Source organism: Agelaius phoeniceus, chromosome 3 (assembly GCF_051311805.1).
Source record: "Agelaius phoeniceus isolate bAgePho1 chromosome 3, bAgePho1.hap1, whole genome shotgun sequence".
Taxonomy (NCBI): Eukaryota; Metazoa; Chordata; class Aves; order Passeriformes; family Icteridae; genus Agelaius; species Agelaius phoeniceus.
In genome coordinates this window covers 112023664-112051656 of record NC_135267.1, presented here as the reverse complement: position 1 = coordinate 112051656, position 27993 = coordinate 112023664, and the positions used below count along the sequence as shown (strand labels likewise).

General features: G+C 46.2%; 4 protein-coding genes across 7 annotated transcripts; 1 reads left to right on the top strand and 3 right to left on the bottom strand.

Moving 5' to 3' along the window:
• Nucleotides 1-932: 932 nt before the first annotated feature.
• On the bottom strand, nt 933-9698 carry ERLEC1 (endoplasmic reticulum lectin 1). The gene is made up of 14 exons (XM_054629509.2): nt 9378-9698; nt 8633-8737; nt 8463-8543; nt 7986-8063; nt 7372-7435; nt 6234-6274; nt 4336-4559; nt 3138-3267; nt 2663-2824; nt 2304-2363; nt 2085-2209; nt 1587-1664; nt 1324-1399; nt 933-1183 (listed from the first exon to the last, which is right to left on the bottom strand). The coding sequence occupies exons 1-14, from the start codon at nt 9681-9683 to the stop codon at nt 1112-1114; spliced, it is 1602 nt and encodes a 533-aa protein (XP_054485484.1). The 5' UTR covers nt 9684-9698; the 3' UTR covers nt 933-1111.
• Nucleotides 9609-24083, top strand: ASB3 (ankyrin repeat and SOCS box containing 3). 3 transcript variants are annotated; one of them, XM_054629513.2, is made up of 10 exons: nt 9609-9707; nt 16938-17148; nt 17448-17609; nt 18360-18472; nt 18841-18976; nt 19179-19356; nt 20669-20866; nt 21666-21917; nt 22642-22775; nt 23343-24083. In XM_054629513.2, the coding sequence occupies exons 2-10, from the start codon at nt 16944-16946 to the stop codon at nt 23588-23590; spliced, it is 1626 nt and encodes a 541-aa protein (XP_054485488.2). In that variant the 5' UTR covers nt 9609-9707; nt 16938-16943; the 3' UTR covers nt 23591-24083. The 3 variants fall into 3 exon arrangements, with proteins under 3 accessions (XP_054485488.2, XP_077032314.1, XP_077032313.1); XM_077176199.1 differs by lacking the exon at nt 9609-9707 and adding an exon at nt 9740-9802 and having other exon boundaries at nt 21666-21911; XM_077176198.1 differs by lacking the exon at nt 9609-9707 and adding an exon at nt 9740-9802.
• CHAC2 (ChaC glutathione specific gamma-glutamylcyclotransferase 2) lies at nt 10792-15747 on the bottom strand. Of its 2 annotated transcripts, XM_054629514.2 has the most exons (3): nt 15527-15728; nt 13631-13666; nt 10792-12656 (listed from the first exon to the last, which is right to left on the bottom strand). In XM_054629514.2, exons 1-3 carry the CDS (start codon nt 15659-15661, stop codon nt 12273-12275), a joined length of 555 nt encoding a protein of 184 aa, XP_054485489.1. In that variant the 5' UTR covers nt 15662-15728; the 3' UTR covers nt 10792-12272. The 2 variants fall into 2 exon arrangements, with proteins under 2 accessions (XP_054485489.1, XP_054485490.1); XM_054629515.2 differs by lacking the exon at nt 13631-13666 and having other exon boundaries at nt 15527-15747.
• Nucleotides 24084-24195: 112 nt separating the features above from the next.
• On the bottom strand, nt 24196-27901 carry MALL (mal, T cell differentiation protein like). The gene is made up of 4 exons (XM_054629517.2): nt 26342-27901; nt 25098-25265; nt 24758-24880; nt 24196-24423 (listed from the first exon to the last, which is right to left on the bottom strand). Exons 1-4 carry the CDS (start codon nt 26441-26443, stop codon nt 24361-24363), a joined length of 456 nt encoding a protein of 151 aa, XP_054485492.2. The 5' UTR covers nt 26444-27901; the 3' UTR covers nt 24196-24360.
• Between the last annotated feature and the right edge of the window lie 92 nt (nt 27902-27993).

Genomic DNA, 27993 nt, shown 5'->3' with positions numbered 1-27993 from the left:
ATTGAGAAATTATCCATGTAAAAGATTTTTCCCCCTTTCCAGCTCCCTCTGCCATCTTGCTGAGCCTCAGAAATCAGGATATGAGCAAGAGCAGTGTCAATTTAAATGCCAAATCATGCTGCTGCTGCTGTTTGGGTTTTCTGCTTGGTGAGACACTATAATGTCTCACCCAGACAGTCCAGCAGCCCAGGGGAGTATTTTGGGCATTATTTCCCCACTCATCTGCCACGAGGCTGGCAGGTTCCTGCCCTGCAGCCATCAGAAATTCCTATGCCTTGCACAAGAGCTGCAGAAAGGAGAAGTGTGGTGGGCACAGGGAAGTGACCAACACGCGCTGACCGGACACTGTTGCTACAGCCCCAGACGTTCCAGGCTCTGCTGGGTGTTGGCCATTACAAACTTGTTCAAAAATATAATCTAGATCTACTTCAGATCCTCCTGTCAGCAGCATTTCAACTTATCTGATCCCTCCCAATTTACTTCTAGGAATGTCTGATGCCAGCAAATTAAAACTTCCCAAATGTTCTTGGCGAGGTAGACACACTACGGGGAACTGGACCTGGTGTCAGGAAGGATGTTCAGCAAAATAATTGTCCTTACAGTGTTAAATATAAATAAATAAACTGAATGTCCTGGGAAGCAGGGCAGAAAGAGCAGCTGAAGAGGGGTGAGGTACAGTGACAGGAGAATACAATTCCCAGCAGTTACAGTGAGGTAACATGGGTGTTGGGAGGCAGCAGGAACAGTAGGAAAACCATGAGTGGTGCTGTGGCTCCTGAGCAGGAAGTGTTGGCTTCACTTTTTCCTTCTGTTGGCAGCTGAACTCCTCCCTTGAATCTTCAGTTATTTTTGTGCCTTTTCTGAGTTGAGTTTACACCTTAACAATGGCATCAACGAGGGGGGAACGTGCCACACACGAGCCAGGCAGGAAGTGCAAGACAAGGTTTTAATCATTAAAAGTTTATCAATAAGCTCTTATATACACATAGTTATACACAAAGTGGTTCACGAGTCCCTCAGCTTGGAGAGCTGTGCTGGTGAGGCCTTTGTCAGCTCACAGACACTGTTCCCATGGAAATGCCAGGATTTGGCCTTGGGGGCTTTGCTGTCCTCAGCTGGGCACTGACAGGAGCCCATATTCATCTGCTGTATCCAGGATTTTACAGATGACTGGAGATTCCACCTGGAACAGAGAGACCAAACCATGAACTCAGCCCTGCAGGAATCTTGGGAACAGTCACTGGGAGAAAGGGGCCACCTTAAACATAATCCTGGAGATGTGCTCTACTGCCAGCCCTGACATCAGGGTGTGTCTGTACGTACCCCAAGGATGTATTGGCAAGAGTGAGGCTCCAACATGTAAATGGTCACAGCGTGAGGGGAGTCTGATTCTTTACATCTGAAAATAGAGGAAAAATTGGGAGGTTGGTAGCCAATAAGCACACAGTAACATGTATTTCACTGCTGTCTGCAACATTTTATTAAGTTAACAGCTATGGCCTTCTGAGCCTTGTGACACCAGCAGCAGCTTTCCCCTCTGACCCAGGAAACAGACACAAAACATCACCTTGTAGAAGTCCACTTACTTCAATTTCACAGTCACCTGCCTTGGCTTGTCTGTCAAGTCACAAACATCTCCATTTCCATAGAAATGAGACACCATCCTGCCACAAAAGATCAGAATAGAAGAGTTTGGAAGTATCAAACACAATTTTAAAGCAGTCAGTTCAGTGGTGCGATCCAGCACCTCGTCATTGGTCAAGTATTTAATATACTAACAGATAGCAACAAGTATAATGTACTATTCTATGTATTATTATACTGTATATTATACTACTGTTCTATATAGCTATTGTATTATTATATAGCAATAGGTTGTATTGCAGTTACTGCAGAGGGAAAGAGTTGTTCAGTGTTGAAAGATTTTTCTCTGTGCCACATCCAAAGTGCTGAATTCCTTATTTGTGATGTTGACCGGGGGGTAAATCTGAACATGCTGCTCTTGGCAGTTTATTTCACCTGTTGATAACCCAAATTTCAGGGGGCTGGGCCCTGTGTCCCAGGTGTGAGAGCCTGGTTGGTACCTGACTGTCTGGGTGCCATCCTCTCGCAGGTAGAAGGTCCTGGCCGCGTTCTTCCTCGACCACTCGATGTGCTCCTCCTTGCTCCACGTACCCACCACCACAGAGGTCTTGCCACTTTCCTTATCCTAAAACAGGAAAAGCTGATCACTGCACTGTGTCCAGAGGATTGTATTTTCTTAACAGGAACTTAAAGGAACGATCAGAACTCTCTGAACACACCTCGTGGTACTGGTGGACGTATTTGCCGTAGCAGAATTCGTATTTCCACCAGCCAACGCCCTGGGGAGAGGAACAACCTCAGTGTTAGAAAGAACCAGAAAGAACCCCTAAAACAAACAGAACACCCCAAAACAAACCCATCCTTTCCCTCCAGACTCTAAACCAGCTGTTTCAGCTGTAAAACTATGTATCTGTTAGTTAACAAAAATCCTTCATGACTAATTTTGTTACCTACTTTCATTTCACTGTCTGCTCAAAGAAACTGAATTTCAACAGAAAAATTAAAGATAAAAACTAAACAAGTACACAAATTAGGATGTACTCCACATGGCTTTATTCCACATGGCTTTGCTGCTCACCCCATGGAAGCAGTAGGAGCCGCTGAGGAATTCCTTGATGAGCTGCTCATCGGTCAGTTTGGAGATGTGGGTTGTCCCCACCGTTAGCAGCTGGTGGCTCCCAACAGCCACAGGCTTGTGGATGGAAGAGAATTTCTCTTCCTTCGTTGAAGGCATTTCTTCCTGCAATTAAAGGATACAATTAAGTCCCTTACAAAGTCTTACAAGTTGTATGAAGTTACTGAACACTGAATCAGGTTGGCTGTTTTGGGCAATTTTAGCTGAAAGAAAGAAAATTCCACTCAAAATCTTCACACATTTGTGAACTGTAGGCTACAAAGGCTACAAAAATTTAAATCAGTAGCCCACACTTGCTCTGTTTTCCTTCCAAATAGGGTGAGTTACAGATGGTTTCAACAAGCTTAAAGACCAATGAAAGACTGACATCATCTTACAAGATGTCTTAAAGATGGAAAGTAAATGACACAAATCCTACCTCCTTAACCCTCCTAAAAGGCATCTTCAGCATTTCCTGCTGTTTCTCCAGCTGTTCCAGGTTGTGGGGTTTAAGTGGGGATCCTGGCAGGGACTGGCAGAAGATGTCATTCACAGGGGAAGCCCTGAACCTGCCCAGCAAGTTAAGAACATGTCACTGTTACACCTTCAAGTACAGGAATCGGTTCAGTGCTCTGAGCTTCTGGATCTGCTGCTGCTCAGGTGGTGCAGGTGCATCCCTGGATGAGATGCCAGGTGTACAGGGAAAGCCCCAGAGGCTGAGGCACTGCTCAGGGCTGTTCTGGGAACACACAACAGGAAAAAAGGGACACTGAACTTGGAATTTGGGTTGTGATCCCTGTGATGTCACTGGGCAGCATTCCCAGGCTGCCACCTCCACCTTTCCTTTTTTACCAAGGTGACATAAGGGGGGAAAGATGATCCTGTGTGTTTATTTTCAGTGTTTCCTGCTGGTGGCCAGGAACCCTTTGGAAGGAGGCAGCAGCTCCAGATTTTGTCCTTATCAAGCAACAGAACAATTTCCCTGTGCACTTTCTATGTTTTTTTCCTACTGCTACAGAGGCTGAAAAGACTCACACATTAAAGAGATAACAGTGCCACAGATAACAGAGTATGACCAAACCCACCCACATGAGAAAGTTTACAGTGGATACCAAACATTAAAAATGTTTTTAGCACTTAGTAACTCCAACTGCCACGTGTTTACAAAATTCAGGATTTTGCCTTCAGGCCTTGTGGCCTGTTTCAGATCTCTGATTAAATACTCACTTATTCCAACATCTGTGTAAATCCAGGAATCCTGTCCATTATCCCCCCTTGTCTGTATAGCACATTCCCTTCGCAGTTCTCTTTACATCCCTTGGAAGGTCCATAGACTCAGGGGGTCCCTCAGATAGGTGGTACAGTTCAGGGAAGGGGAGGAAACAAGAAACCTACACTTCATTTTTGGAAAATAACACTGAAATTGTGAGTTCTCCATAAGGAAATGGCTTCTAGAGAGCTCCTCATGTTGGGAGGAGCTAAAGTCAAGGTCAAGGTTATGGTTGGAGAAGATACTTTTTGGTTTTATAGACTTTTAAAGCGTACACACATGGTATCTGCAGTCTTCAAATACCATGAAGATGATCCCTCAAGAAACCCCAAACTAGGAGGAGACAGAGGTGCTCTGGGCACTGTACCTGTACTTGGGGTGGTTGCAGAGCAGCGGGGTCAGGATCACCACCTCGTACTCACAGGTGGTGACTTCTGCCACGGACAGGATCTCGTGCTTGGCCTCGGGGTGGCAGATGTACATCACTGTGCTGGACCTGGGCAGGTTCTGCCTCAGGCTGCAGGGAGTGCCATTGCCCAGCTCCACAGGGTAGTAGGGAGTCATCTGCCCTTCAATGTTCTTTGTGGGGATCTGGGTGAGGGAAAGGAACAGGTCATAACCACAGGACAGCTCCTGAGACTCCTCTGAAACAAAAAATGTTATTCCTGTGTGCAGAGCAAGCATTACCAGGTTAAAATCTGACCCTGTGTGGCTGCTCAGTGTTTCTGCAACATCCAAATCGTCCTGGTGTTCACCCCCAAACTGGGTTTGCCAGGCTCATCACCTGCAGCAGCAGGCCCTAAAGAACCCAAAAAACTTCTGCAAAGTCACCCTGGCACCTGCACTACACCTCTCAGCATTCCCAGCCCAGGCTGCTCCTTATCCAGAGGATCCCACAGCACTGGTGGGTGTGGCTAAAGAAGTTAATGGTGTACACAATGTAAATCCCATTTTGTCACAACTTCCAGTCTGCTCCCTTCAGGTTTGTTCCTTCGTGTTTCATCCAGCTCCCTCTTTAAGACATTAATTCCCTACAGTGGTAAATCTCTATCCTGAAATTAGCTGGAGTCCCTGGCTTCCCAAAGTGCCCAAACCCATAAACTGACTCTTTTTTACCCATGTTGCTTGAGCTGCTGAAGGTTTTCAGTGCTGAACAGGCAGGGGTCTGTGCTAAAAGATAGAGGTGTTTCCTGGGGTCAGGACACTCCAGGGATCCAGGACCTCTCTGCCCCTCACCTGCTCTGGCTTTCAAGCCACGTCACCCTGTGCCAGGCCACTGACTCCTCCCAGAAACTGCTCCACCACCAGTGAAGACACTCACGAGATTAAGGAACCAACACGCCCTTGCCTGATAAGAGATTCCAGGAAATCCTGATATGGCAAGTGCATCATAAATACTGCCCAAGAAAAAGGCAATAAAGGACTTCATTTCCTCTGAAGCTGAAGGAAAAAAAGCTGCACTGCAAAACACTTGGTTTTCTTGGCTTTCCAAGAGGCACAGCTGCCACTGCCACCAGAACAGCCCCGTTCTGCCCCCACTTGACTTTCAAAATGCTCCTCAGGCATGGGTACTGCTGAGAACACTACACAACCTGGGCTATTCCAAAGGCCACAGACACAAAAACTTCATTTCAGCATGAAAATTAAGGGGAACTGGCAACAAGGTCCAACCTGCTCTCACTAATTCCAAACTCTAGCTTGCTTCAGGTACCTCCACTGCTCTGCTATAGAACCAGCTGCTCAAGCGTTGAGTTCTGGGGCCTAAACAAGTGGGGAAGTCCTCTAAGGGGAAAGGGAAACACAGACTATTATGGGATGGGTCAGCAAGTCAGCTCCATCTCTTAGGGATTTTGTGCTGTAGGGCTTTGATGAGTGAAAGTAATTTGAGCAGCAAGACTAAATAAATTTTCTGAGCTGGGACTGATAATTAAAAGCAAGAGAAGTGCAGCTCAGGAACAGTTCCATTTCTTGATATTCATTCTGGGAGGGGACTAATTACATCATCTTATCATTAGATTGGATATTAGAAAGAAATTCCTCCCTGTGAAGGTGGGGAGGCCCTGGCACAGGTTCCCCAGAGAAGCTGTGGCTGCCCCATCCCTGGAAGTGTCCAAGGCCAGGCTGGATGAGGGACATTGGAAGGTGTCCGTGGCACTGGATATCTCAGAGGTCCCCTCCAACACAACCCATTCTGGGATTCTATGATCATATATAAATTGCCTCCACTATTGATGGCAGAAGTTAAAACAGATGGTTTTCACTTGCCTCTTTTGCACCGTCTTTGGAATTTTCCTTCTCTTCTTGATCTAGGGAATAATTAAGAATGGGGTAAGTTTGTGCACTTGAAAAAAAAAAAAAAAAGGAATTTCACAGAGAAGCTTTTCTGGTTTGTGTATTTGCTGGTGCTTTATACACTGCCAAGAGCCACTTGCAGGTGCAAAAGAGGAAAGAAAGGAAATAACCAGTGATCTGAGGCCCACAGCAAACAGAGCAAAATACACTTCAGTTCATCACAAAACCACCTGGAGCTGGTAGGACAGGCCAAATCCAGCCCTGACACCGAGGCAGGGCTGCAGAACACGTCACTGCAGCTGTTTGGGAAGGGTGGGAATTGGACAGGAAACAAGCAGGTGCTTTGGAAGGAGCAGGAGCTGCCAGATAGGAAGCAGGGAAAGGACACAGGACACAATCTGCCACCTAAGCAGGAAGGGCAGAGGGACAACAGCCTGACAGCCCCAGCTATGGTCACCTGAGGTCCCATCAGGCTTCAACAGCCAGCCGCACAAAAAGGGTGACTCAGATCAAACACTCTGTGCTCTGTGCAGCAGCAGAACGAGCACCCCTGCACAGAGACTGCACCCACCCACCCAGAAAGGCCAAACAAGGCACGTTCTGAAGCCCTGGTTCTTTCCAGGACTAAGATCCCTCACTCAGGGCTGCAGCCAGAGATCCAGAAGCGGGATGAACAGCACTAAATCCCCCCAAGAGACTGCAGCATTGCAGCTCATCACTTCCAGGAAAACAATGGTGTCTGCCTTTCACACACTGGCCTAGAATGAAACAAACACCCCAGCCTAGGTGATGTTTTTCTATTCTATTTCTGTTCAATTCTGTTCTGTCCTATTCTGTTCAATTCTGAATGAACACTTAGTCTGTGGATTTGGAAGACTTCTTTCAACTAATTTACAGGCAAAAAAATGCTCCAAAAATCAGTTATTCTAAACTGTCCCTTGAGCTTGGGGCTCAGCGACCTCATTTCCACCCAAGTCCCACTCTAGGCACTTGAATATTTCTGAGGATCTGTGCCAGGTTCCCTGAAAAAATGGCTCTCAAACTGGTCAGACAGCAATAATTAAAACCCAAAAATTTCTTTATCAGCAGAATGAAATAATCTAAAACACACCTGGTTCTGACAACGGGTTCTTCATTATCATATTCCCCAGGTAGTATTCTTGGATGTTTATTTTCTACAATCAAAAAAAACAAATCAGTTACCACTTTCTAAGTTTTTTCAGGGAATTCAATGTTGCACACAGATAAAAGAAGTTATAAAAGAAAGGCCTCATGAAATCAGGCCTTGCTCTGCTAAAGTGCCAAAGCTAGTCTGTCACTTTTAAGTGCAGACAGCTTGCAAGTTCCTATAAAAAATAATTTTGGGAATGAGAGTTCATTAACCCAACAATCTGCTTCTAGGGTGAAGAACAAATGGCATCTGTAATAACAAGAGATCTGTCTCATAAGAATCAGTAAAAAAGTATGTAAACTAACTAAAAATACAGAAGTTTAATAGATATGCAAAATACCATGTACTGAGCAGTCAACTAAGTGTATGTTGTCAACCAGTAAGATCTGACACAGTGCCTTCTGATAATCCTATAAAACATGTCCTGTACAATAAAGATGCAGTTTTTCTGCATGAGGAAAATAGAATCATAACTAAATTATTACAGAAACTCAAGTCTGCTGGAGGAGTTCAGCAGGACTGTGCCAGTGGGAAGGGGGTTGTGAGCAGCCTACCTGCCCCGTTTCCTTCTCCTCGTGGTACTGACGGATGTGCTTCCCATGGCACACCTCGTAAGTCCAGTAAGATTCAATCTGAGAAATAAAATACATTTTAAAAATTATCTTTACCCCACAAAACCACTCAGATGTTGGCTTGAGCACCCTCAAAAACAAGAGCACGGGCGAGTGGTCTCAGTGTTGCCCAAACAAACACAACAGAAAACACTTCCTTGACTTTCACACAAATAAAACAAAGGAAAAAATTAAATTAAAAAATAAAAATTCATATTTTAACTGCTACCATAGCTACCTATTTATCTGAATTTTGACATCTTTAATCACACAGAATTTTGTCAGCAATATTACGGCATAAAATTTTAAAGACCTTGTTTCAGACTGTATTAGTATCTCATTTACTACCCTAAAACCTTGACATGGACTGGCCTGTAACCTTTTAATTGGCATTTAATGAACAGGACAAAAGTAACATACTCTATAGGAACAGCTGCTTTGCTTAAAGAGAGGCTCCAGCAGTTCCCCTGGAGTAGGACCTTTATAGTCCTTTTCTTCTTCCTGCAACAAAAGGACATCTCATGATATTGAGACTGACAGCGTAAAGACTCAGGTACAGTTTATATTTACAGAATAACTCCTGAACTCACCTCGTTGCCACTGGCTATCAATGGCAGGAGACACTTGTACTTCTCTTTATCCACAGTGGTCATGATGATGTAATTGTCCTCCTTGTACAAGACACCAGTGGTCGGCTGAGAAAATAACCAACCCATGTATCAGCCAGGCAGGGGCTTTTTAATGCTACTCATTAGAAACACCCCTGAATTCCTGAGCGGTGCTCCAGACTGTATGAGTTTCAGCTCCCAGAGTATTTCCTGGGATTTAATTATACCACAAGACTCGAGTTTGGTGGTTTAGCTGGCTGGGAGCTGCTTGCTGCTGCCTTCGCTTTGGACCTTCTACTTCCAACCATATCCTCGATCCCTTCCAGATCCCAAATCCCTTCCAGATCCACAATCCCTCCCAGATCCCCAATCCCTTCCAGATGCCCGATCCCCACCTGATTCCAGATCCCTGATCCCCTCCAGATGCCCAATCCCTTCCAGATCCCTGATCCCCTCCCGATAGATCCCCGATCCCCTCCATGCCCCCCTCTCTCCTGCTCTCCCATTTCAGACCTTTATTACAGCCCCCAGCCCCAGCCATCCCCCTTCACCCCCAGCTCTCCCCCCTCCGCTTTCGGCACAGAATCCCCCGGGATTCTCTCCCAGCCGCCGGGCTCCCTCCGGCGGCGGGCCAGCCCCACCCGAGCCCCCCTGATCGCCGAGGCGGCTCCGAGCCCCTCCGCGGGCGGCGCGGCCGTGCGGGCCCTGCGGTGAGGGGGGAGCTCACCAGGCTGAGCTCGGTGCCGGGCCAGTTCACCCTGAACGGGATGTCGTCGCTGAGCTGCGGGAGCGCTCGGCCGCCCTCGGCCACCGCGGCCACGGCCGCCAGGAGCCCGCAGAGCAGCGCCGGGGCCGGGCAGGGCGGCCGCAGCTCGCAGCCCCTCCGCGGGGCCGGGGCCGGGCTCGGCGGCCGCAGCCCGCAGCCCCTCATGCCGGCCGGCGGCTCCGCCGAGGCCGCGCCGCGCCGCCGCCACGTCGGCTTCCGGCAGCCGCGATCAACAACCGGGGCAGCGCCCGCCGCCAGCAGCGGCATCCGGGGCAGCGCTCGCCGCCGCAGGTGAGGGGCCGGGCGCGGAGAGAGCCAAGGACCGGGGTGGGGGAGTGATGGAAGTGAGCGATGGAAGTAATTTAGTGAGTGAAGTGAGTGAGCGAGTAAGTAGAAGCGTGAGGGAGTGAGGAATTTGAATGAGGAGTGTAAGTGAGGGAACGAGTGTGAGGGAGGAGTGTGAGGGAGGCAGGAGTGTGAATGAGGGAATGAGTGAGCGAGGGGTAAAATGGGGGCGAGTAAGAGGAGGGGGGGAATGGGATGCGAGTAATTAACTTCGGTCATCAGTGGCAGCGCTAAGGGTTAAACATAATCACCAGGTACGAGGTTATGAGGGTAAAAGAGCACTTCAGGGGCTCCTCTGTGTGTTTCTCTATACACCTGTGTGTGTGTGTGTGTGTGTGTATCTATACACCTGAGAACCCAAACAGTCTTCACATCAGAGCAGGTTAGGCCAGTCCCATCTGATCCATGGGAAACATGGAGCAGATAAATAATTGGAGGATGTAAGAGTGAGAAATTAATTGGCTATGCTACAGAGAATGCCCTTATTACAGAGCCTTGGAGTTATTCTGGTTGGAAAATACCTTGGAGATGATGGATGCTAACCCTTAAGTCTGGATTTCCCTCTCCCTCCTCTCTGCATTATCTTCTGTAAACAGTCATGGATGTGCCTGTTGTTTCCCCAGACACTGTTTGAGAACACGTTTAGCAGCGGCTTTGTATGCGTGGTTGTGTAGTGAAGCCTACGGATATGAGTCTGTATTTGCATAAATAGAGACTGAGTTTAACCAGTCAGGAAAAAAAGGAAGCCTAAATGGCCTAAAATTTTTAAGGTAGCAGATCTGGAAGGCTTTTGGTAGGGACCAAAGCTGGGGGCAGAGCAGTGGCTTTAATCCCACACAGCAAGAACAAATGTATCTATTTATATTTCCCATGCTTTAATTAATCCCTAATGTGCCACAGTTTGTATGTGTGTTGTCACTCTCAGTCCCAAGAACAATTTTACAGCGAGGCACAATGAACACACACCTTGATGTCCCCCCCTCACACAGACACACTTTAAACATAACATTTCTGGAAATTTCCAACCTCGTTAGTCATTGTAATGCTTTTTTATTGCACTGAAATCCTACACAGGAACGTGTATTATTGCAATGGTTTATGCATTTAAGAAGCAAAGAACCAACAAAATCTTGGAGGCAAAGACAGAGAATGTGGAGCTACACAGAATCACAGTACTTAAATAATTAGCATTTTAAAGGGAGGATCAGCCCTGATGGTTCTGGATCCCCTGCCCTCTTTTAAGGAACAAGGATAAGTCTTGGAGGAAAGAATTTTTAAATCTATAAAGAATTTTCAAGAAAGCAGAGAGTGCCATTGCACACTTTTATCTTCACAAATATAAACCAGGAAGATGTAAAGAACAGGAAAGGTCAACCTTTTTTAGGGGAAAACCACACTTTTTTTGCAATTACTGATGCAGAATCCAGGCTTCCAGGCTGCTACTAAACACACATTCCCTGGATGGGAAAACAGGATGTTATGTGGTGTTTGGAACAGGACCATTTATATTAAGATATAAAAATATACTTGGTTAAAAGTTAATAAAAATAAAGAGTTTTGAGGAGCATGACAAGTCCATGTTGGGACGGATTGCATCAGGAAGCCTATCAGCCTAAACTGGGGCTTCCCAACCCTCTTGGGATGTCCATACACACCCCTAAGGTTACTGGAGAGAGGGTTCCTCCCTTAATTACCTTCTGTTGGTGAAACTAAAATCTATCCTTGCAGCTGGGATTTTCAAAGAGATGGGGGCCACAACAGCACCTGAAGTAACAGAGATGAAAGTTGCTCTTCTTGCTGTGTTGTGACTTCAAGTCAGGCTCTTAGTTAATTTTAGTATTTTGGAGTTATTCTTGGTATTAGGATTAAAAATTAAAACGAGGCACTGACAGGTTATGGCTTGTTTGAGTCAGAGTGCCCAGAGCTTTGGTTTTCAGGGCTTGACATCAGCAGCCAAGGGAAGGAATTATCTCCTTTACAATAAAATGGTTTATCCTCTGCATTTAAGGATAAAGTAACATATAAAGGGTGAGATGACTAATTCAGTGGTGTAACTTCATTTCAGAGGAGTTGAATGTTGATATAAATGTTCTACTACACAATTTAGGCCAACCACTTAAAATTCCTGCACTGTGGTCTAGGACCAGAACAAACTATCACTTAAATCTTAAGGAATTTGTCTCTGCATGCCAATTTTGACCTCAAAAATATTCTAAAGATTTATTTTAAACCTGAAATAATAATAAAACATAAAGAGAAGTTTAGGTGGTTGTCTTGAGGTGTAGTCTTTGGATGAAAAGCCGAGATATTTGGATTTGAACTTAGAAGACTTTTGTTGCTCTCCTTTCTTGAGAAAGAATGGGAGAATGATTTTGGCAGTTTTAAGTAACCAACTCCTATTCTGAATGCAGCATTAATTAAGATATGCAGCACTAATTAGGACAGCACAATGCAGAGGAGCATTCCTCCCAGGCATCAGAACACCAGAACCAGGCCTGTTACGAGGTCACTTCACAGACAGTTGAGATTTTGGTGCTTGCTCAAGAGCTCCTTGACCAGTGTCTCTAAGGAGAAGAGGTGCTCGTCCACATCCTCGGGCACGAGGTTCCTGATGGAGTTGGCCAGCTCAAACAGGTACTCGGTGTTCCTGCCGCTGGGCCCGGCGGCGCCCAGGATCTGGCGCGCGATGTCCTCGAGCGGCGCAGGGCCCAGGTAGTTGGGGTTGTCGCGGGTGCCGATGTAGAGCAGCACGTCGAAGGGCTGCACCGACGGGTCCTTGGGGTAGAAGATCACCGTGGTGGTCCTGTAGCCGCCCTTCTCCCGGAAATCCAGGTAGGCTTTCACCTCTCCCTCCTGCCCGGCTGGTAATCGGTAGGCGACGCCCCACACGCTGCCCTGGCCGAGGAGAGGTGGTCAGAGGGATACTCGGGAATCCTTGCATTTAGGCAAAGCTTTCAGGAAACTGATTTCCTGCCCTTCTGCTGCTTTTTGCAGGGTTTGTAAGAGTCCCAAAGTATTCAGTCCCTGCTTTATTCAGGCAATCATCAGTGATCATCCTCTTTCTGCTATTTTGGGGTTATTCTTTATATTAGGATTAAAAATTAAAACAAGCACTGACGGGTTAGGGTTAAGGTTAGGGGTTAGGGTTATGGCTTGTTTGAGTCAGAGTGCCCAGAGCTTTGGTTTTCAGGGCTTGACATCAGCAGCCAAGGGAAGGAATTATTTCCTTTACAATAAAATGGTTTATTCTCTGCATTTAAGGTTTTCCTAACAGAGCAACTTCCTGTTTTGTTAATATCTGGAGTAGTAAATAGCCTCGGTACAGGCCACTAAGGAGCTGGCAAAAAGGATACAGAGTTTCTCTCTGACCTCATAAAATTGATGTCTGAAAATGACAAATTTAAATAATGCTGAATTTGAAGGAATTTTGATCAGGTTCCTTGTGTTTAGTAACAGTTTGGTAAGGACCTGAGGGTCACCTACACCTGTTACACACCTGAACTGGTGTGGTGTGCTGAGATACCTTCACAATTTGGTCAAGCCTTGTGAAACTGAAATTAAAGCAATTACATTTATCATTCAATGCTGATATCAAATCATGTATGTTTGATATATCTATCCATCAAATTCTACATCTCACAACTGGATAGCCAAAGTGATTATTCCAGAATATACTTTAAAATATCCATGTGGTAATAACAGACCCAAACTACTTCCAGTTTATACTGATTATTTGAAACAATCATTGGTGTAACTCTGGGAAACACTGAGAGAACTTTTCCCTTAAGATAAGACAGTTATCTGCTCGTAGAAAAGCAAAAATTAATGAGTGGAAATGCAACAGGACATTCTGTACAACAGTACTGTACCTCAGCATCTTCAACCAGCGTCACAACTCTTCCAGGCTAAAATTTAAAAGACGAAATCATCATTCAGTCAGAGGCTTTTGCCCTAAATCATGAGCAAAACCAAACCAAAACGAGAAAAAAACAAGGAACAGGAATGAAACTCTCAGAGAACTAATCCAGCACAATTCCAGTAAGGTCCAGATCCAGTGTAAGTATTTTTGGAGAGTAGCTTTGGATGTGTATTAGATAAAATAAACAACATGTTAAATTCTGGGTGGACAGTGCCTGTGCCACAAAAATTAAAGGCAGTCAGAAATTGGGAGGGTTTGAATGTTCTTGCTTTACATGTGCTGTCCAGACTCAATTCCACTGCAATTAAAAACAGTGACAATTAATTAACAATACAACAAAAGTGATAATTAAGAGTTTCATTAATGTAAAACTATCCTCAAGGAGCCCTTGGAGCCTCACTGGACAGAGGGAGGATACCTTCCAAATGGCTTGTTTTCCCCAGGAAGTTAATTCTTGTAGGAAAAAGTAAGGAGCCAGTTTGTACATACTGGAAATAAAATAGTTGAAGTTTGTTGTATAAAACTTTAAAACATAAAACCCTATGTTGAACTACATCTGCAGTTTAAAATTGCTGCTTTTGGTATCAAATTAGTTCTCTCCCAGCGTGAGCAATTTATTCCTGACCTGACTGATAAAATAAGGCAATAAAGCTACATGAACACTAAATGATTCCTATTTCCTGAGGAGAAATGAGTCTGTTCCCATGATACACCAAGATAACTTCAGTGTTCCTTCTGGATTGTTTTTCCCATAGTCATTGATAGTTCTCTAACTTGTGCACTTGCAATGGGTCACGAAGATTTTTGTGAATTTTGTAATTATGGATTAAAGAGACATTCTGTGGTGGATGGAAATCAGCTTTCTTGTCCTTACTAGGAATGTCTGTAACTGTAGCCAAAATTAATTAAATTCATTTAAATCTGATTTGATTTAATATGAAAGGCAGTACTGAGGAGAACTTCAGGTGGGCTGTGTGAAGGAAGAAGGATCTGTTTGCCTAAGGAAGGGCAGGATATTTACTTAATTTCTTGCAAAGTCCTTGTCTTGCCTGGAACTACCCAAAACAAACATTAAGAAACAAATTACTAAATACTTATTGATCAGAGGAATTAAGTACTGTTTGTACTACTGGGAATAATCCTCTGAAAATATTTTTAAAACGCAGCTAGCAAGTAATTTGCTGTATATTTGTAAGAGCTGTTTTTTCCTTGTTGCTGTTCTTGAATGTGTGTCAGTGGTGGCTCAGGCTGTGTTCTTTGAGCTCTGTGCGAGTTATTTTATGGTGTTTGATATTCTAATGAGTGTTGTTTCAACAGGAACCTTCCAAGAAGCAAGATGTGTTCTTTAAAATAATTCTGATGCTTTTTCTCTCTTAAAACCGCCTCAGGTTTTACAGTGGAGTTACCTGGGTGCAGGCTATACCTTATCCCCGTGGCTTAAAAACATATGACACTGGGAATGTCCACTTGGAATTTTAGTTTCTTTTTCTCGCTATTTTTTTTTCTCTTTCCAAACGGTGAAGAATTTTAGAACTTCAAGTATTTCCTAATCCATGAATTTTCACCTGAGAGTAAAATAAGTTAAAACACAGCCGGGGGTTACTTGGATCAGTAATTCTGGCTGGTCATATTCTGGCTGGTCATATTCCCTGTGCGCAGCCTGACACCCGCCCCTCACCGAGGGCATTTAACGCGCTGAATGACAAATGCGGGCATTTCGGAGCCCTCCTTAAAGGGCTTTGTGTTCCTGGGTTTCTGTGCAGCCCTTGCGGGCGGCTCCGGCCGCGGGGCAGGGCCCGAAGCCGGGCCCGACGCGGCGGCCGCGTTCCCCCCGGCCCCGGCTCACCTTGCCCGGCACCCCGCGGTGGTCGGTGCTGCCCTGCCAGAAGCGCCGGCTGTAGCCGCGGATGCGCCCCACCAGCTTCTCCTGGTAGGGGAAATCCACCTTCCAGATGAGGGAGCCGTAGCCGAACACCCACATGGCGGCCCGGCCCGGCGGGGCCTGCGCAGAGCCGCGGGGCGGCCCCGGCCGGAGGCGGCGGCCCCGGTGCGGCGGCGGAGCCTGGCGGGGCCGGCGCTGTGACGGCTCGCCGGGAGCCGTTCCTCGGCCCGAACAGCCTCTGCCAAGGCCACAGACGACCGTCACCCCAAAAACCCACCAGCGACCACGTCCCAAAGCCACAAACGACCTCCCCCAAGCACCTGCCTCGCCCCCCAGTCCTGCAAACAACCGCATCCCCCAAACAATCACCTTGCGCCAAAGCCCCCAACCACCTCTGCCTTCAAACCCCACAAAGAACCACCCCTTAACCCCATAAACAACCATCTCTCCTCCAACTCAACCTCCCCTTAAATCCTCAAACACCTTCCAAACAACCACCTCCCCTCAAACCTCAACCACCTCCCCTCAAAACCCACAAACGACCTTCCCCAGCCCACCCTGTGATAAATTTGGTTTAATTTCTCACAACCCCAGGTGTGAAAAATGCGTATTTTATGAGTGGCTTTTCGCAAATATTAAAATGAATATTGTATGTGTTTTTGTTAGAAAGTAATGCTGTGTTAATTCTCTCAAATAGTGTGTTAAATATAGTTTTAGGTTATAACAAAATGTTAAAATAGAAACTGTGCTACGTAGGATACTTTTTTTTTCTAAAGAAAGGACTCGCACTGAGATAGCAGCCACAGGACACCTAAATCTTTCAGAGAAAGAGAATTTATTGCTCCATTATCAGAAGAAACTTCCTGCCTTGCTCAGTCCTGAAGGTGCAGTCAGGATTCAGAGGCAGAAGTTGACACTGACCGGACAGAATCCTGTGTTTGAATGGAATTTATGCATCATGTATGAGGTGTATGAATATGCAACAGGCTGTTGTTTTTAATGGTTAATCCTCTGTTAACGTGGGTCCTTCTTTGGGCTTATTTTGCCCAGAAAAAGGTACCTGGACGTCCATAACTCTTTGTTCCTATTGTTTCATATTGTCCTAATTCAAATTGTCCAAATTATTATTACTCTAATTGTATTACTATTCTTATAACCATTTTATTACTATTAAACTTTTAAAAAATTTTAAAAACATGTCATTGGCATTTTTCACACCTGGCAATTACCTCTCCCTAAGCCCCCCAAACCACCATCTCCCTACAAACCAAACCAAATCCTCTGCTAAACAAACTAAACCCCCCTCATATCTATATTGTGCCAACACACATCTCTCTTTGTTTTTTCCCCCTCTACTCCTTTCCTCCTGCTGCAGAGCTCCATGCCAGGGATGGATTTCACAGAAGCCTATTCCGACAGGTGCTCGGCCGTGGGCCTTGCAGCCAGAGAAGGCAATGTTGAGATTTTGAGGGAACTGATAAATCGGGGATACAGCGTCGATGTCCCGGATAACAGGAGGTGGCTGCCCATCCACGAAGCGGCAGCGCACAATTCCAGTGAGTGCCTGAAGCTCCTCATTGATACAGGTAAGGAAAACCTAATGGGAAACAGTGTGATTTTGGGCTAAATTACCCTGTCATAGAAAATACAAGTTCCATAGATTTATCCTATCCTTGTTTGGGGATTTTCTGTGTGGTTTCCTGACTGTGGGAAGTAGAAATTGACATATTGGGATTCATGGGTGATTCTTGAGGTGATAACAGCATATTCATGGGTGTTCCGTAGGCCACATATCTCAAATAACTCTGTTATTTTCTTAAAATGATTGTATTTTGCAATTCACTGCCAAATATCCCCTTTGTCCTGTCATTATGCTCCTCTGCAGCTCCAGCTGATGACTACATCCACTCGAGGACGTTTGAAGGGATGTGTGCTCTGCACCTCTCAGCCCGTCACGGCTCTTTGGAATGTCTCCGGGTTCTCCTGGAAGCTGGGGCTGACCTGGACAATGTCACCACTGAATCTGCCACCACCCCACTCTTCCTAGGTGACACAAGCTTTCCTCAAGCCCCAGAGTTTGAACTCACCAGTTAAAACTCAAGTTTCTCCGAGTTTAAACTCACCGGAGTTTCTTACTTGCCTGCCATGTTGCATATTTTTGTAGCCCTAAATAAACAGGCTTTAGACTCAGAGGTGTGGAAATAGCCTTTTGTTTATGGGTAAATCTGCTTCAGACAATGTTTTAAAACAAAATATAAAAGCAAATTATAAATTATAAAAGCAAATATATTTTCTGCATCAAGCACAGAAAAACTTTAGGAGGATCAGGATTACATCTGTATGAGGCTGTTTCAAAGCCTTTATGATTTTTATAATTCCTCCCTAATTCTTATGTAAAAAGACTTATTTTTGACATTCCTAGTTTGGCAATTAAGGTCCATTATTTCAACATTTTTTTCTATGACTTATGTTTGACTTAATTGAATGCTTCTAAATAATCTGATTAAATACTTTTATTGGTTTACTTGCCTCTCTACCCAGACACCATGCGTGCCATGTTACCTTTGATTCCAAGTATTTTCCAAGTTTGGCATCATTTCCATTCCCCAACACTGTTTTGGGGATCTAAATATAAAAGGCAAGCCAGTATATAATGGGCAAGTTTAAAGGAATTGTGATTATTGTTTCAGGAAGTTGGCAGTGAGACTTTTTGAGCTTTTAAATCCAAATACTTAAATTATTTCTTTTTCAAATTCTTCAATAAGATTTTTTTCTTTTTATTACTGTTCTGTGGAAGCTGTTGAAAATAAACATACAGAGGTTGTCAAGTTCCTGCTCCAACACGGAGCAAATATTGAAGGTTCTCATTCTTGGTCTGGATGGAATTCTTTGCACCAAGCTTCCTTTCAGGTAACCTGTGAGCACATAATGTAATTTTGGTGTAACTGGTGCATTCTGGGGGATAATTATTTATTTAATAATTATTGCATTTTTTGTCAGGTAATTTTTCCTAACCTACCCTAGCAGTCATAAGCTTGTACTTAAAAATATGTTGGCTTAATGGTTCTAACACATACAAATTACTTTATCATGTAAATGAGCAAAAGTGATCAATTTAAACTTGCCTAATTTCTTTTACCATTAATTTTTAAGTGCATCTTCAGAATATTGATTATATATTATGGGTTTTATTATTTCTGTCTGGATCATGTGGGGGAAAACGGGTCGTGTCATTTCCTCGCTTTCCTGCTGGTTGAGAATAAAAACGCTGATTTCAGGGTTGCACTGAGATAATGCAAATGCTCCTGGAGAAAGGGGCCAGCAAGGACTGCCGTGATGACTTTGGAATCACCCCTCTGTTTGTGGCTGCTCAGTATGGCCAGCTGGAGAGTCTGCGCCTGCTTCTGTCCCACGGTAACCACCACCCTCCATTTCCCTGGCCACGCTCCCTCCCAGCAGCTCCCACTGAGTGCAACTGGGGCTCTGCTCCTGCACATCATCTTTTCAAGTGTTACAGGTTTTATTTCCTTATTGCTGAGGAGACCTTGCTGAATTGGAAGCCACCCTGTGGAGGATAATGACTGATGGAGGTGACTTTGGTTTTGTCTTGTGCCAGGTGCGGACGTCAACTGCCAGGCCAAGGACAGGGCCACTCCCCTGCTGATTGCTGCACAGGAGGGACACCTGGACTGTGTGAAGCTGCTGCTGGCTGCAGGGGCAGACCCAAACCTCTACTGCAACGAGGATAACTGGCAGTTACCCATCCATGCAGCAGCTGAGATGGGCCATGCAAAGTAGGTGGTTGGAGAGGCATTCAGACAGAAGGTCCTGGTCACACAAATCTGATCCCCAAAGGAGGAAGTTCAACCCTAAAAGGGAGGAAAATTGAGTGTTCAAACTGTAGTTTAGAAGTTCTGATTATTTTTGTATTTTAAATGTCTCTTTAGTAGTTTCTTCCACACTGACAGGGAGTAGGTTTAGATGAAATATTAAGGAAAAATGCTTCCCTGTGAGGGTGGTGAGGCCCTGGCACACACAGGGTGCCCAGAGAAGCTGTGGCTGTGCCATCCCTGGAAGTGTTCCAGGCCAGGTTGCATGGGGCTTGGAGCAACCTGGGGTAGTGGAAGTGTCCCTGCCCATTGCAGGGGGTAGAACTGGATCACCTTGAAGGTCCCTTTCAACCCCACCCATTCTGTGATTATATGATTTTTAATTCAGCATCTAACCTGGGTTTGATCCATAACCTAATGAATTTAGAGGGTTTTCCACAGTGCTGAACCAGATACCAATTCACTCCATGGCCATTTTACTTTTCCATTTAAAAATGCAAATAACCATGTTATACATTATACATTACTCGAACAGCTGCTAATTAGAATTCTATATTAAGTAGCAGAAGTAATTATATGCAAATATTGAATTAGCTGGACCAGCCAGAAAAATCAAAGCCACAGAAACAGTTTCTTTAATCTTTCCAGAGATGCATTTGCAGCTTTGCCCAATTTCAGATATACAAGTCAGTTCCACAGCAGCGAGCCAAGAGTGGAAGGAAGTTTTGGGAGTAGACCATTGGGGAGAAGGATCTCTCAGGAACTCCATGATTCACACATGGACAGCACTTAAATATATAAATGATGATACATCACTGGCAACTCTTATGCAGCACCAATAGGTTCCAGCAGCAAAGGATCTGGTGCTTGTCACTAATGTGATGTGGCCTGGAGTGTGAGGTGTAAACAGAATGATTTTTCTGTTTCATAGAAATAAGAATTCATTTCATTTGCAGCTCACATTTACAGTTTGCTTCCAAACTTGCTTGGAGTTGGGATTTAGTGTGCAGTGGTGTTCTGTTGCTGTAGAAAGAGTTGATGGGTAATAGTAAGTAGCTGTCCCTGGTTTGGTCTAAAATACTTCTTTCCAGCCCAAATCCATCCCAAAGCACAACATTTGCCGGGGGTCTGTGTATGGAATGATAAAGCTGCAAATTCAAGAGTGAAAAAACAAAATTTTCTTCCAAAGCTGCAACGACCCTGTGAAAAAATAGCTGTGTGTTTAAGATTAGTCATTGCAATGAGATCAGAAAGCAGTGGTTTTAAACATCTGCAGGATACTGGAGCTGCTGATTCCAGTCACTGACCGGGTGTGTGACAAGGGCGAGGGCAAAGTGAGCCCGGTGTACTCCGCACTGTACGGCGGGGACGGCGAGTGCCTGGAGATGCTGCTCAAGCAGGGCTTCAGCCCAGATGCTCAGGAGTGCCTGGACTTCGGCTGCAGGTCCCCCATGTGCATGATCTTCCAAAAGCAGTAAGCAAACCTCTTCTATTTTGGAGTTATTCGTAATCATATTTGCTTTAATTAACTTACTTTTAACTGTAGTTTCCACCTTCTTCCCTCAACTGCTTTCTATCATCTAACATTTTTCCAGAATGCCAGTGTGTTCCCCCTTTGCACACACTCCTCATTATTCCCATTTCCTTGGGAATATTAATGTGAAGCCCTGGAGTGTGACTCACTTGCCGCACTAAGGAAAACATCTTCAAAAACGGCTTTTGAATCCTCTCAGATTTTAACAGATTATTTCTTTTTACATGGATTGAAATTTATTTATTTATAATAAATAAATATTTATTATAATATTTATAATAAATAAATCTTTCTATTTTAATAATTATATATAATTATATAAAATATTTATATTATTTATAATTTATTTATGGCTGCCATTTACATTAACAAGGTTTGTTAGTAGTGAATTTAGTTCCTGGCCTGCTCCTAGGAAGCTGCCTTTAAAAGTCCTTGGACACCATTTTTCCCTTTCTGTCCTGGTGCTGCTTTATAATAAGTAATTTAGGAAGGGATGCAGAGCAGGTGATTGCTCTGTGAATGAGGCAGGTAACACATGTCACCCCTTCTGTGGAGGAATGTGCCCTCTAATCCCTAAAAGGCAGCACCAGTCACAGTCTCAGTCCTTACCCTATTGGGGGTAATGATAAAAGGATTTGAATAAAAACATTTTGAAACGTTTTATTGCAGACAGATGTAACAAGTGGTGGGTGCTTTCTGAGGCAAAGCTCACGGGATGCCCTGTTCCTTCTGCTCACAGGTATTACCAGTTCATTGATGTCCTTCTGAAATACGGCATCACCCTGCGTGGCATCAACTTGGCTCACTGCCTGTGCCATAAGAAGTTTGCTCTGTTCCGGCGCTTCCTGAGGTCTGGCTGTTCCCTGCCCTCGGAGGAGGAATTAACAGACTTCATCCTCTACAGCAGCACAGTGCAGAAGGAATACAAGGAATGGCTGCCCTGCCTGCTCCTGGCTGGCTTCAACCCCGTGAATTTCATGCACAGGTTCTGGTAAAGCAGGGAGCCTTGTCTTTCTTAACTCAAACATCCCATGCTAATGTGCAAAGCTGCTACAGGATGGCCCTTGATAATCTGTTGCCACCATCAGGAACGGGAGGGATTGTGGAAAGTCTGAAATAAATCATTCACACGTCATGTCTGGAGGCAGTAAAACAATTTTCTTTAGGAAGAAAGCCAGACTGGAAATTGCCTTTCTCTAGAATAGCAATAAAGGGTCACTTCCCAAGTTTATATCTAACATCTCTACTTAACCCCCAAATTTAGCTGCAAATTGTGTGTGTGATACTTTAATACAGCCATGGTAAGAAGAAATTTCAATGGGAGAAATAGGTCAGGAGGGATGGGAAAAAAAATGGGAAATGAAGCTGGGCCAAGGCTGGGAGGAGAGGAAACGGATGCAGTTTGAGACTGTTTTGTTTAACACAATGTGGCAAAAATTCCAGTCAGATTTTTTTATTATTATTATTGAAGTTTTTCCACATATAAACAACACCTTGGTGATGTTTTAAATTTAATTGGGCACTACAGGATTAAACTTAGAGTTTTGAAATATTTGTATTTTCTGCAGGCTGTAGTAAACACACCACAAGTTTGCTACTCAGTCACTGAATGAATGTCACTGTCTTTGTGTATCACATGTGTTGCTTTTTGGTCTTTTATTCTGTAATCTACAAATACTTTAAAAAGGTATTTTAAAGAAGTCTTTGTTACACAGGATTTTCTCCATGAGTGAGGATGTCCTTAATTTTGTCCTGGAGTTCATGAATTGGAGCAGACTTCCTCCAATTGTGGAGCAACACCTTTCCCAATACAAGGAGAAGTTCACTTGGACTTCCAAGAGCCATTTTGGTAAGGAATACAGACAGGAAAATAATGTCTCCGTGTGTCCAGCTTCCAGGCTGCAGATGGGGACATTTAGGAGAAGATGACAATATGACTTAGTTATGTTTTACTTCTCTGATTTGATTTGTATTTCCAATGAGGCATCTGTCCTGTTTTGTAAGCATTGGGCAGGAATTAAATGCAAACCATAAAAATCAAATATAATCAAAATGTGACCAGCCAAAAAGATTCAATAGGCTGTGCAGGAATTTTTCATAGTTCAGCCTTCAGAAAAGCAGGTCTTGTGTTATGTGACTGAGAAACTGCACTTAGATGTCTTTGTTAATAATTCCTTTCAAAGGAAATGATTCTTTAAAAGAGTCTGTAATAATTTTAAGTTGTCCAAGTGATAATGTCATTTAATCATATTTCCTTTGGAATGCTTGAAGCTAATGAGGATGTTTTTGGAGTTTAAAAAACAGGAGTTATTTGGGAAAATTGAGATTAAGTTCATTCTTGATTTCCTTTTTTATTGGTAAATATATTGGTGTAGTAAGAGCTGCTCTGTGTTTGACTTGGGATTCCATTTTCCAGCCTTCCTTCCTTCCCTGTCCCACCTGTGCCGCCTGGAGATCCGGTCCCTGCTGGGGAGCGAGCGCCTGCGCTCGGAGCGCGTGATCCGGGAGCTGCCGCTGCCAGCCTGCCTCCAGGACTACCTGCTCTACCTGGATGTGCTGCGAGCCAACAGCATCCCAGAGCTGCAGGACTGCCTGGAGCAGGGACAGGAGGGAGCTCCTTCCAGTCACTCCGAGGCACAGGACACGGAGGAGGGACGGCAGTAACATCGGTGCTCCGTGACGGCGGTGCCGGTGCCTGGACTCCACAGCCACAGGTTTTGTAATGGGAATCAGGAGACACGGGAGGAGAGCTGCTGTAAATGGCTGTTTACAGCATTACTCCTCCCGTGTAATCATTCTTTTCACGCTGTAGTTTTGTACTACATCTAGAAATTTCCTATGGGTTCTAGGATTTGCTTGTTTACAATCTGTTGTAGCTTTGTAAGTGAACATTTTCTGTTTCTTTTCTAACTCTTGGGAAGTAAAATGGGTTTTTTTCAGTGAACACAGCTTACAGAGTAGTCAAAATCTGCCCGTTGACACTTTATTCCAAATACAGCATTTACCAAATGAAACCATCTAAAAGTCAAGGAACACAATCTTGTATCATTGTTATGAACTTGTGTTGGGGAGGGATGGAGCTGAACCGGAGAAAGGCAAATGACATAAGAAAGGAGATTGTTTGCTGAAGGAACAGTGATTTTTTTTTTTCTCTTCGCATGGTTGTCAATATTTGGCAGAATGTTGGTATTGGAGGCTTGAGGCCTGCACCCAGTCCCTCCCCTCACAAGTCCCTCCCCCAGGGCAAGGCAGGAAATGTCCCACAGGCACACCAACTTGTGCCAGCAAAATCCCTCCTGTGATGGAGTGCAAAAGGACTTGCTGTTCCTGAGGCCTGGTGACAGGGCTGGAGCAGGGACACCTTGGGATGACAGCAAGGTCTCTCACACTGGGAAAGCCCTCGTCCTGTCAAGGTGAATCTGGTGCTGCCAGGATCACTGGTAGTAGATGCTGAAGGCGTGGAGGATGTACAGGAAGGTCGTGAGGAAGGCGAAGAACTGCACGAGAGGAAGAAGAGGAAGGGTCAGCTGGCAGAGTCAAACCCCATCTCCTCCCAGTGCTCTCAGCATGGGGAAGCCTCCCAGCACAGAGCTCCCTCCAGCCTCAAAGGAGAGGCAAAGGCTCAGCTTTTCTCAGCACCAGCAACATCAGGCTGTCCATGAACTGGTGCACCCTGAGAAGCCAACGCCAGCTGCACAACCCGCAGAGCTGAGGGGCTGAAACTCTGCCCTGTTGGCATTTGGGGTGGCTCTGCTGTGGCTTTAGCACGTGCTGCTGCCCTTGCAGAGGCGAGTGTGTGTCCTGCAGCCTGGCAGGGTGCTCTGGACTCACCGATGCAGCACTGTTGAGTTGGTAGTTGGCGTTGATGCCGTACTCAGAGTTGATGGTGGCGTTGGCCTGCAGGACAGCGGCGCTCATGTACAGAATGGCCGTGGTGCCATGGTACAAACTGTCCTGCAAAACAAGGCACCTGTGAGTGCCCCAAAGGGGGACAGGTGCCTGGAGAGGCCTGGGACCAAACCAAGCAGTGGTTTCACAGCAGAGCTCCCCTGGACTTTCCAGTCAAGGCAAAAGGAGGAAAGGGTTGGTCGGTCGGTCACCAGCCATGGTGATCCTGTGCCCACATTGCTGCTGCCAACATCTGCCAACCCCTGTTCCATCCCCTCCTTACCAGCACTTTCCAGTTCTCGCTGTTCCTGTGGAAGCCGAGGAGGTAGCTTAAGAGGAGCAGCAGGGAGATGAGGCAGGAGGTGAGGGACACGTACATCACCCATCCCTGCAGCAGCGGCAAGGAGACGGAGGTAGCAGCGACGAGGATCCACACCCAGGTCCCGCAGACCTGCCGGGGACAAACAGGCGCCGCTGATGAGTGTGGGATGAGGAAAAGCTCTTTTCCTCCCCAGTTCCCTCCTCGCCTCCCTCCTGGGCCAGCTGCAGCAGCCAGCAGAACCCCTGCATCTGTCCCAGAGCATCCCAGTGCTATGGGAAGCAAGCAAGCAAGTTGGCACTGGTTTCCCTGAAAACTCAGGGGAAATGAGTGTTCACACGAAAGGGAAGGGTTTGCTGCCGCCTTGCAGACAAGGAAATGTCTCACCCTGAGGGATTTGGTGGAGAAGCCAGAAAATGTGCTTTTATCTGGGAAAAGTGAGCGGCTGCCTCAACCCAGCCCTGCCCACTCGTTAATCTCCAGGGCTTGGAATCACAGCACAAGGAAGTCTCCTCTCACTCCACGCACCAGCCTGGAGCGAGTTGCTCGCTCTGGATCCACCCAAAATATTTACTGAGCACAAAAAGCCCACAGGGTCATCGAGATGAGCCCGTGCCACCCTGTGCCATCCCAGCTGTGGTGGGTGAAACCCCTGGAATTGCAGCAGGGAGCTGAGCCCACCACCACGGGCAGGGATTGTGCCCGTGAGCACAGGGTGTGTGGGTTGCCAGCCCCGTGCACCATGACAAAGTACATCAGGTGCTATCTTGGCTGGTCTCACTGGATGCCCTCTGGACCCAGAAGCAATTGAAAGAATCATGGAATGTCATCACACATTACCAGACGCCCAAATGCCTTCAACCCCTGGAACTACTAGATACAGAGAGCAAAACTGCCTTGATTTTCCAGCCTTCTCTACAGAGAGCTGCTTCATGATAACGAGAGCTCCCAGTCTGCCCTGGATGAGCCAGCAGCTCTTCAGCCTCTCCCAGCCCCACTGCAGCCAGTGACCCTCACGCAGGCTGTGATGGAGCCGAGTGTGCCTTGTCCTCAAGCTGTTCCTAAAAAACCCCATCAGGAATACTTTGTGCACTCAGCGTAAGCTCAAAGACAAGATGTCACTCCCCAGTCAGGCTGCCTTCAGGATGGCTTCGGGGGATTTTAGCCAGGAGCGGGCTCCGTGAGGCAGCGGAGCGAGGCATACTCACGATCTCCGGCAGGATGAAGGCGTAGGGGATGGTTTTGAAGACGGCGGCTCCGGAGGGCAGGTCGGGCTGCGTGGAGGCTGCGGAGGGACCCACCGAGGCCATCTCTGCCCCGCTGACAGCGCTCCGCTCGGCTCCGCTGGCGCTCGCCTGTCCCGCGCCGCTCCCGTGCGGGATTTAAGGGACACGCCCGCGGGACGTAAGCACAGGAACCGGCCCGGGCTGGCACCGCGCCGCTGCCCCGGCCCGCCGAGCCCTGGCACCGCCCGAGGCTGCGCCGCTCTGTGCATCCCCCTGCCAGCCGCGATGGGACACACGGCACCCCGGCCCCGCCGGGCACCAATGCAAGGTCATTAACTGGAGAGGGAAAGAAAAAATTTCCTACACCTTGCCGGCACAGAAATGTTTCCTGCAAACAGTTCTCTTGGCACGCTTCCAATCCTGAAATATTTTAGCTTCCACTGTTGTTGCCTCCTCCCCTTTCTGTTCAGGTTTCTGCTCCGCGGTCACGTCAGACACCTCCACACCCTCCAGGCACATCCAGCCTTCAGAAACTCGCAGGTAAATTTTACAAGCACACCGGGAGGGTTTGGCAATTTGCTCCCGAGTGCCCAGTAAGGTGTGAAGGGGAGCTGCAGGAATTTCTGCCTCCTGGCAAATGCAGTTTGGATTCGGGAAGCGCTTGCTGTCTCATCCAGTGCACTCTGCCTGGCCCCAGAACTCCCATATAAGGGGTGGGATGAAAGGCTGGGGGTGGCACTTCTGCCTGGTGGCTCAGAGAGGACAGACTGACCCCATTAACCAGGGCAATGGGCTACAGCAGGAGGAAGACACTGTCCCAGTGAGTTATCCCAGCTCTGCTAGGCGAGACAGGTGATGCCCCAGGAACTTGGCTTCTATGCCAAGCTCTTGCACAACACAGAGCAAAGATCAAATGCATGTCTCTGAGCGCTTCCGAGGCTGGGGGAAGTGTCCGGTGGTATTTCTGGAGGCTCCAGTTTACAGATACTCCAGTGGGAGCTGGTTTTTGGCTCCATGCAGTGGAGGTTTTCAAAAATCTTGTTTCAAATCTCGCCAGACAAAACTGAGCCTGGCCTGGGCTTAAATCCAGGTGTGACTCGGCGGCAATGTCCCCATCGCCCTGCAGGAAGCATCCAGATGCTCCAGCACTAAAGAGAAAGTGGATTAATCACTTCCCCCTGGGAATGGGCAGCACACAGAGCCTGTGGTCACAAGGTGCTCAGGGGTCAGCAGAGGAAACAATCCTGGGGAAACACAGCATTCCCAGGATTCCCACCTGCTGCTATTTGTGTTGGGTCAGGCACATTCCTGGGAGGAACCCAGCCTTCTCCTGAGTGGGGGAGAGGAACAGGCAAACAGTCTAAAAACGGAGCAACCTGCTGGTCACTGGTTGGGCAAGAGAGGATTCTTCCCTTAAGCTGGCTGTCCTTGCTCAGCAGCATTCTTAGAGATCTCTGCTCTTTCCCTTCCCTGCTCCCAGGCTGCTGGGGGACTGGGACAAAGAGTCTTTTGTTCACTCTGATTAAAACTACACTGGAAATTAATTGGAAGCTGCATGAGAAGAGAAAAAGGCTACCTCAGCTTTGGCAAAATATGACACCTGACATGGCTACAACAGGTAGTAATAGGCAACC

What these genes read in the sequence shown, in the direction of transcription:
- ERLEC1 (XM_054629509.2), bottom strand. Translation starts at nt 9,683, where the DNA reads ATGCCGCTGCTGGCGGCGGGCGCTGCCCCGGTTGTTGATCGCGGCTGC. An exon ending in GCTCCTACTGCTTCCATGGG is followed by an intron (nt 2,364 to 2,662) that starts GTGAGCAGCAAA and finishes TCCTCTCCCCAG; the next exon opens with GGCGTTGGCTGGTGGAAATA. An exon ending in CTTGCCAATACATCCTTGGG is followed by an intron (nt 1,184 to 1,323) that starts GTACGTACAGAC and finishes TCTCTGTTCCAG; the next exon opens with GTGGAATCTCCAGTCATCTG.
- ASB3 (XM_077176198.1), top strand. Translation starts at nt 9,755, where the DNA reads ATGGAAGTGAGCGATGGAAGTAATTTAGTGAGTGAAGTGAGTGAGCGA. An exon ending in TGCATGATCTTCCAAAAGCA is followed by an intron (nt 20,867 to 21,665) that starts GTAAGCAAACCT and finishes TTCTGCTCACAG; the next exon opens with GTATTACCAGTTCATTGATG. An exon ending in GACTTCCAAGAGCCATTTTG is followed by an intron (nt 22,776 to 23,342) that starts GTAAGGAATACA and finishes TCCATTTTCCAG; the next exon opens with CCTTCCTTCCTTCCCTGTCC.
- CHAC2 (XM_054629514.2), bottom strand. Translation starts at nt 15,661, where the DNA reads ATGTGGGTGTTCGGCTACGGCTCCCTCATCTGGAAGGTGGATTTCCCC. An exon ending in ACCGCGGGGTGCCGGGCAAG is followed by an intron (nt 13,667 to 15,526) that starts GTGAGCCGGGGC and finishes TTTAAATTTTAG; the next exon opens with CCTGGAAGAGTTGTGACGCT. An exon ending in CGCTGGTTGAAGATGCTGAG is followed by an intron (nt 12,657 to 13,630) that starts GTACAGTACTGT and finishes CTCCTCGGCCAG; the next exon opens with GGCAGCGTGTGGGGCGTCGC.
- MALL (XM_054629517.2), bottom strand. Translation starts at nt 26,443, where the DNA reads ATGGCCTCGGTGGGTCCCTCCGCAGCCTCCACGCAGCCCGACCTGCCC. An exon ending in GCGAGAACTGGAAAGTGCTG is followed by an intron (nt 24,881 to 25,097) that starts GTAAGGAGGGGA and finishes CTTGTTTTGCAG; the next exon opens with GACAGTTTGTACCATGGCAC. An exon ending in AACTCAACAGTGCTGCATCG is followed by an intron (nt 24,424 to 24,757) that starts GTGAGTCCAGAG and finishes CCTCTCGTGCAG; the next exon opens with TTCTTCGCCTTCCTCACGAC.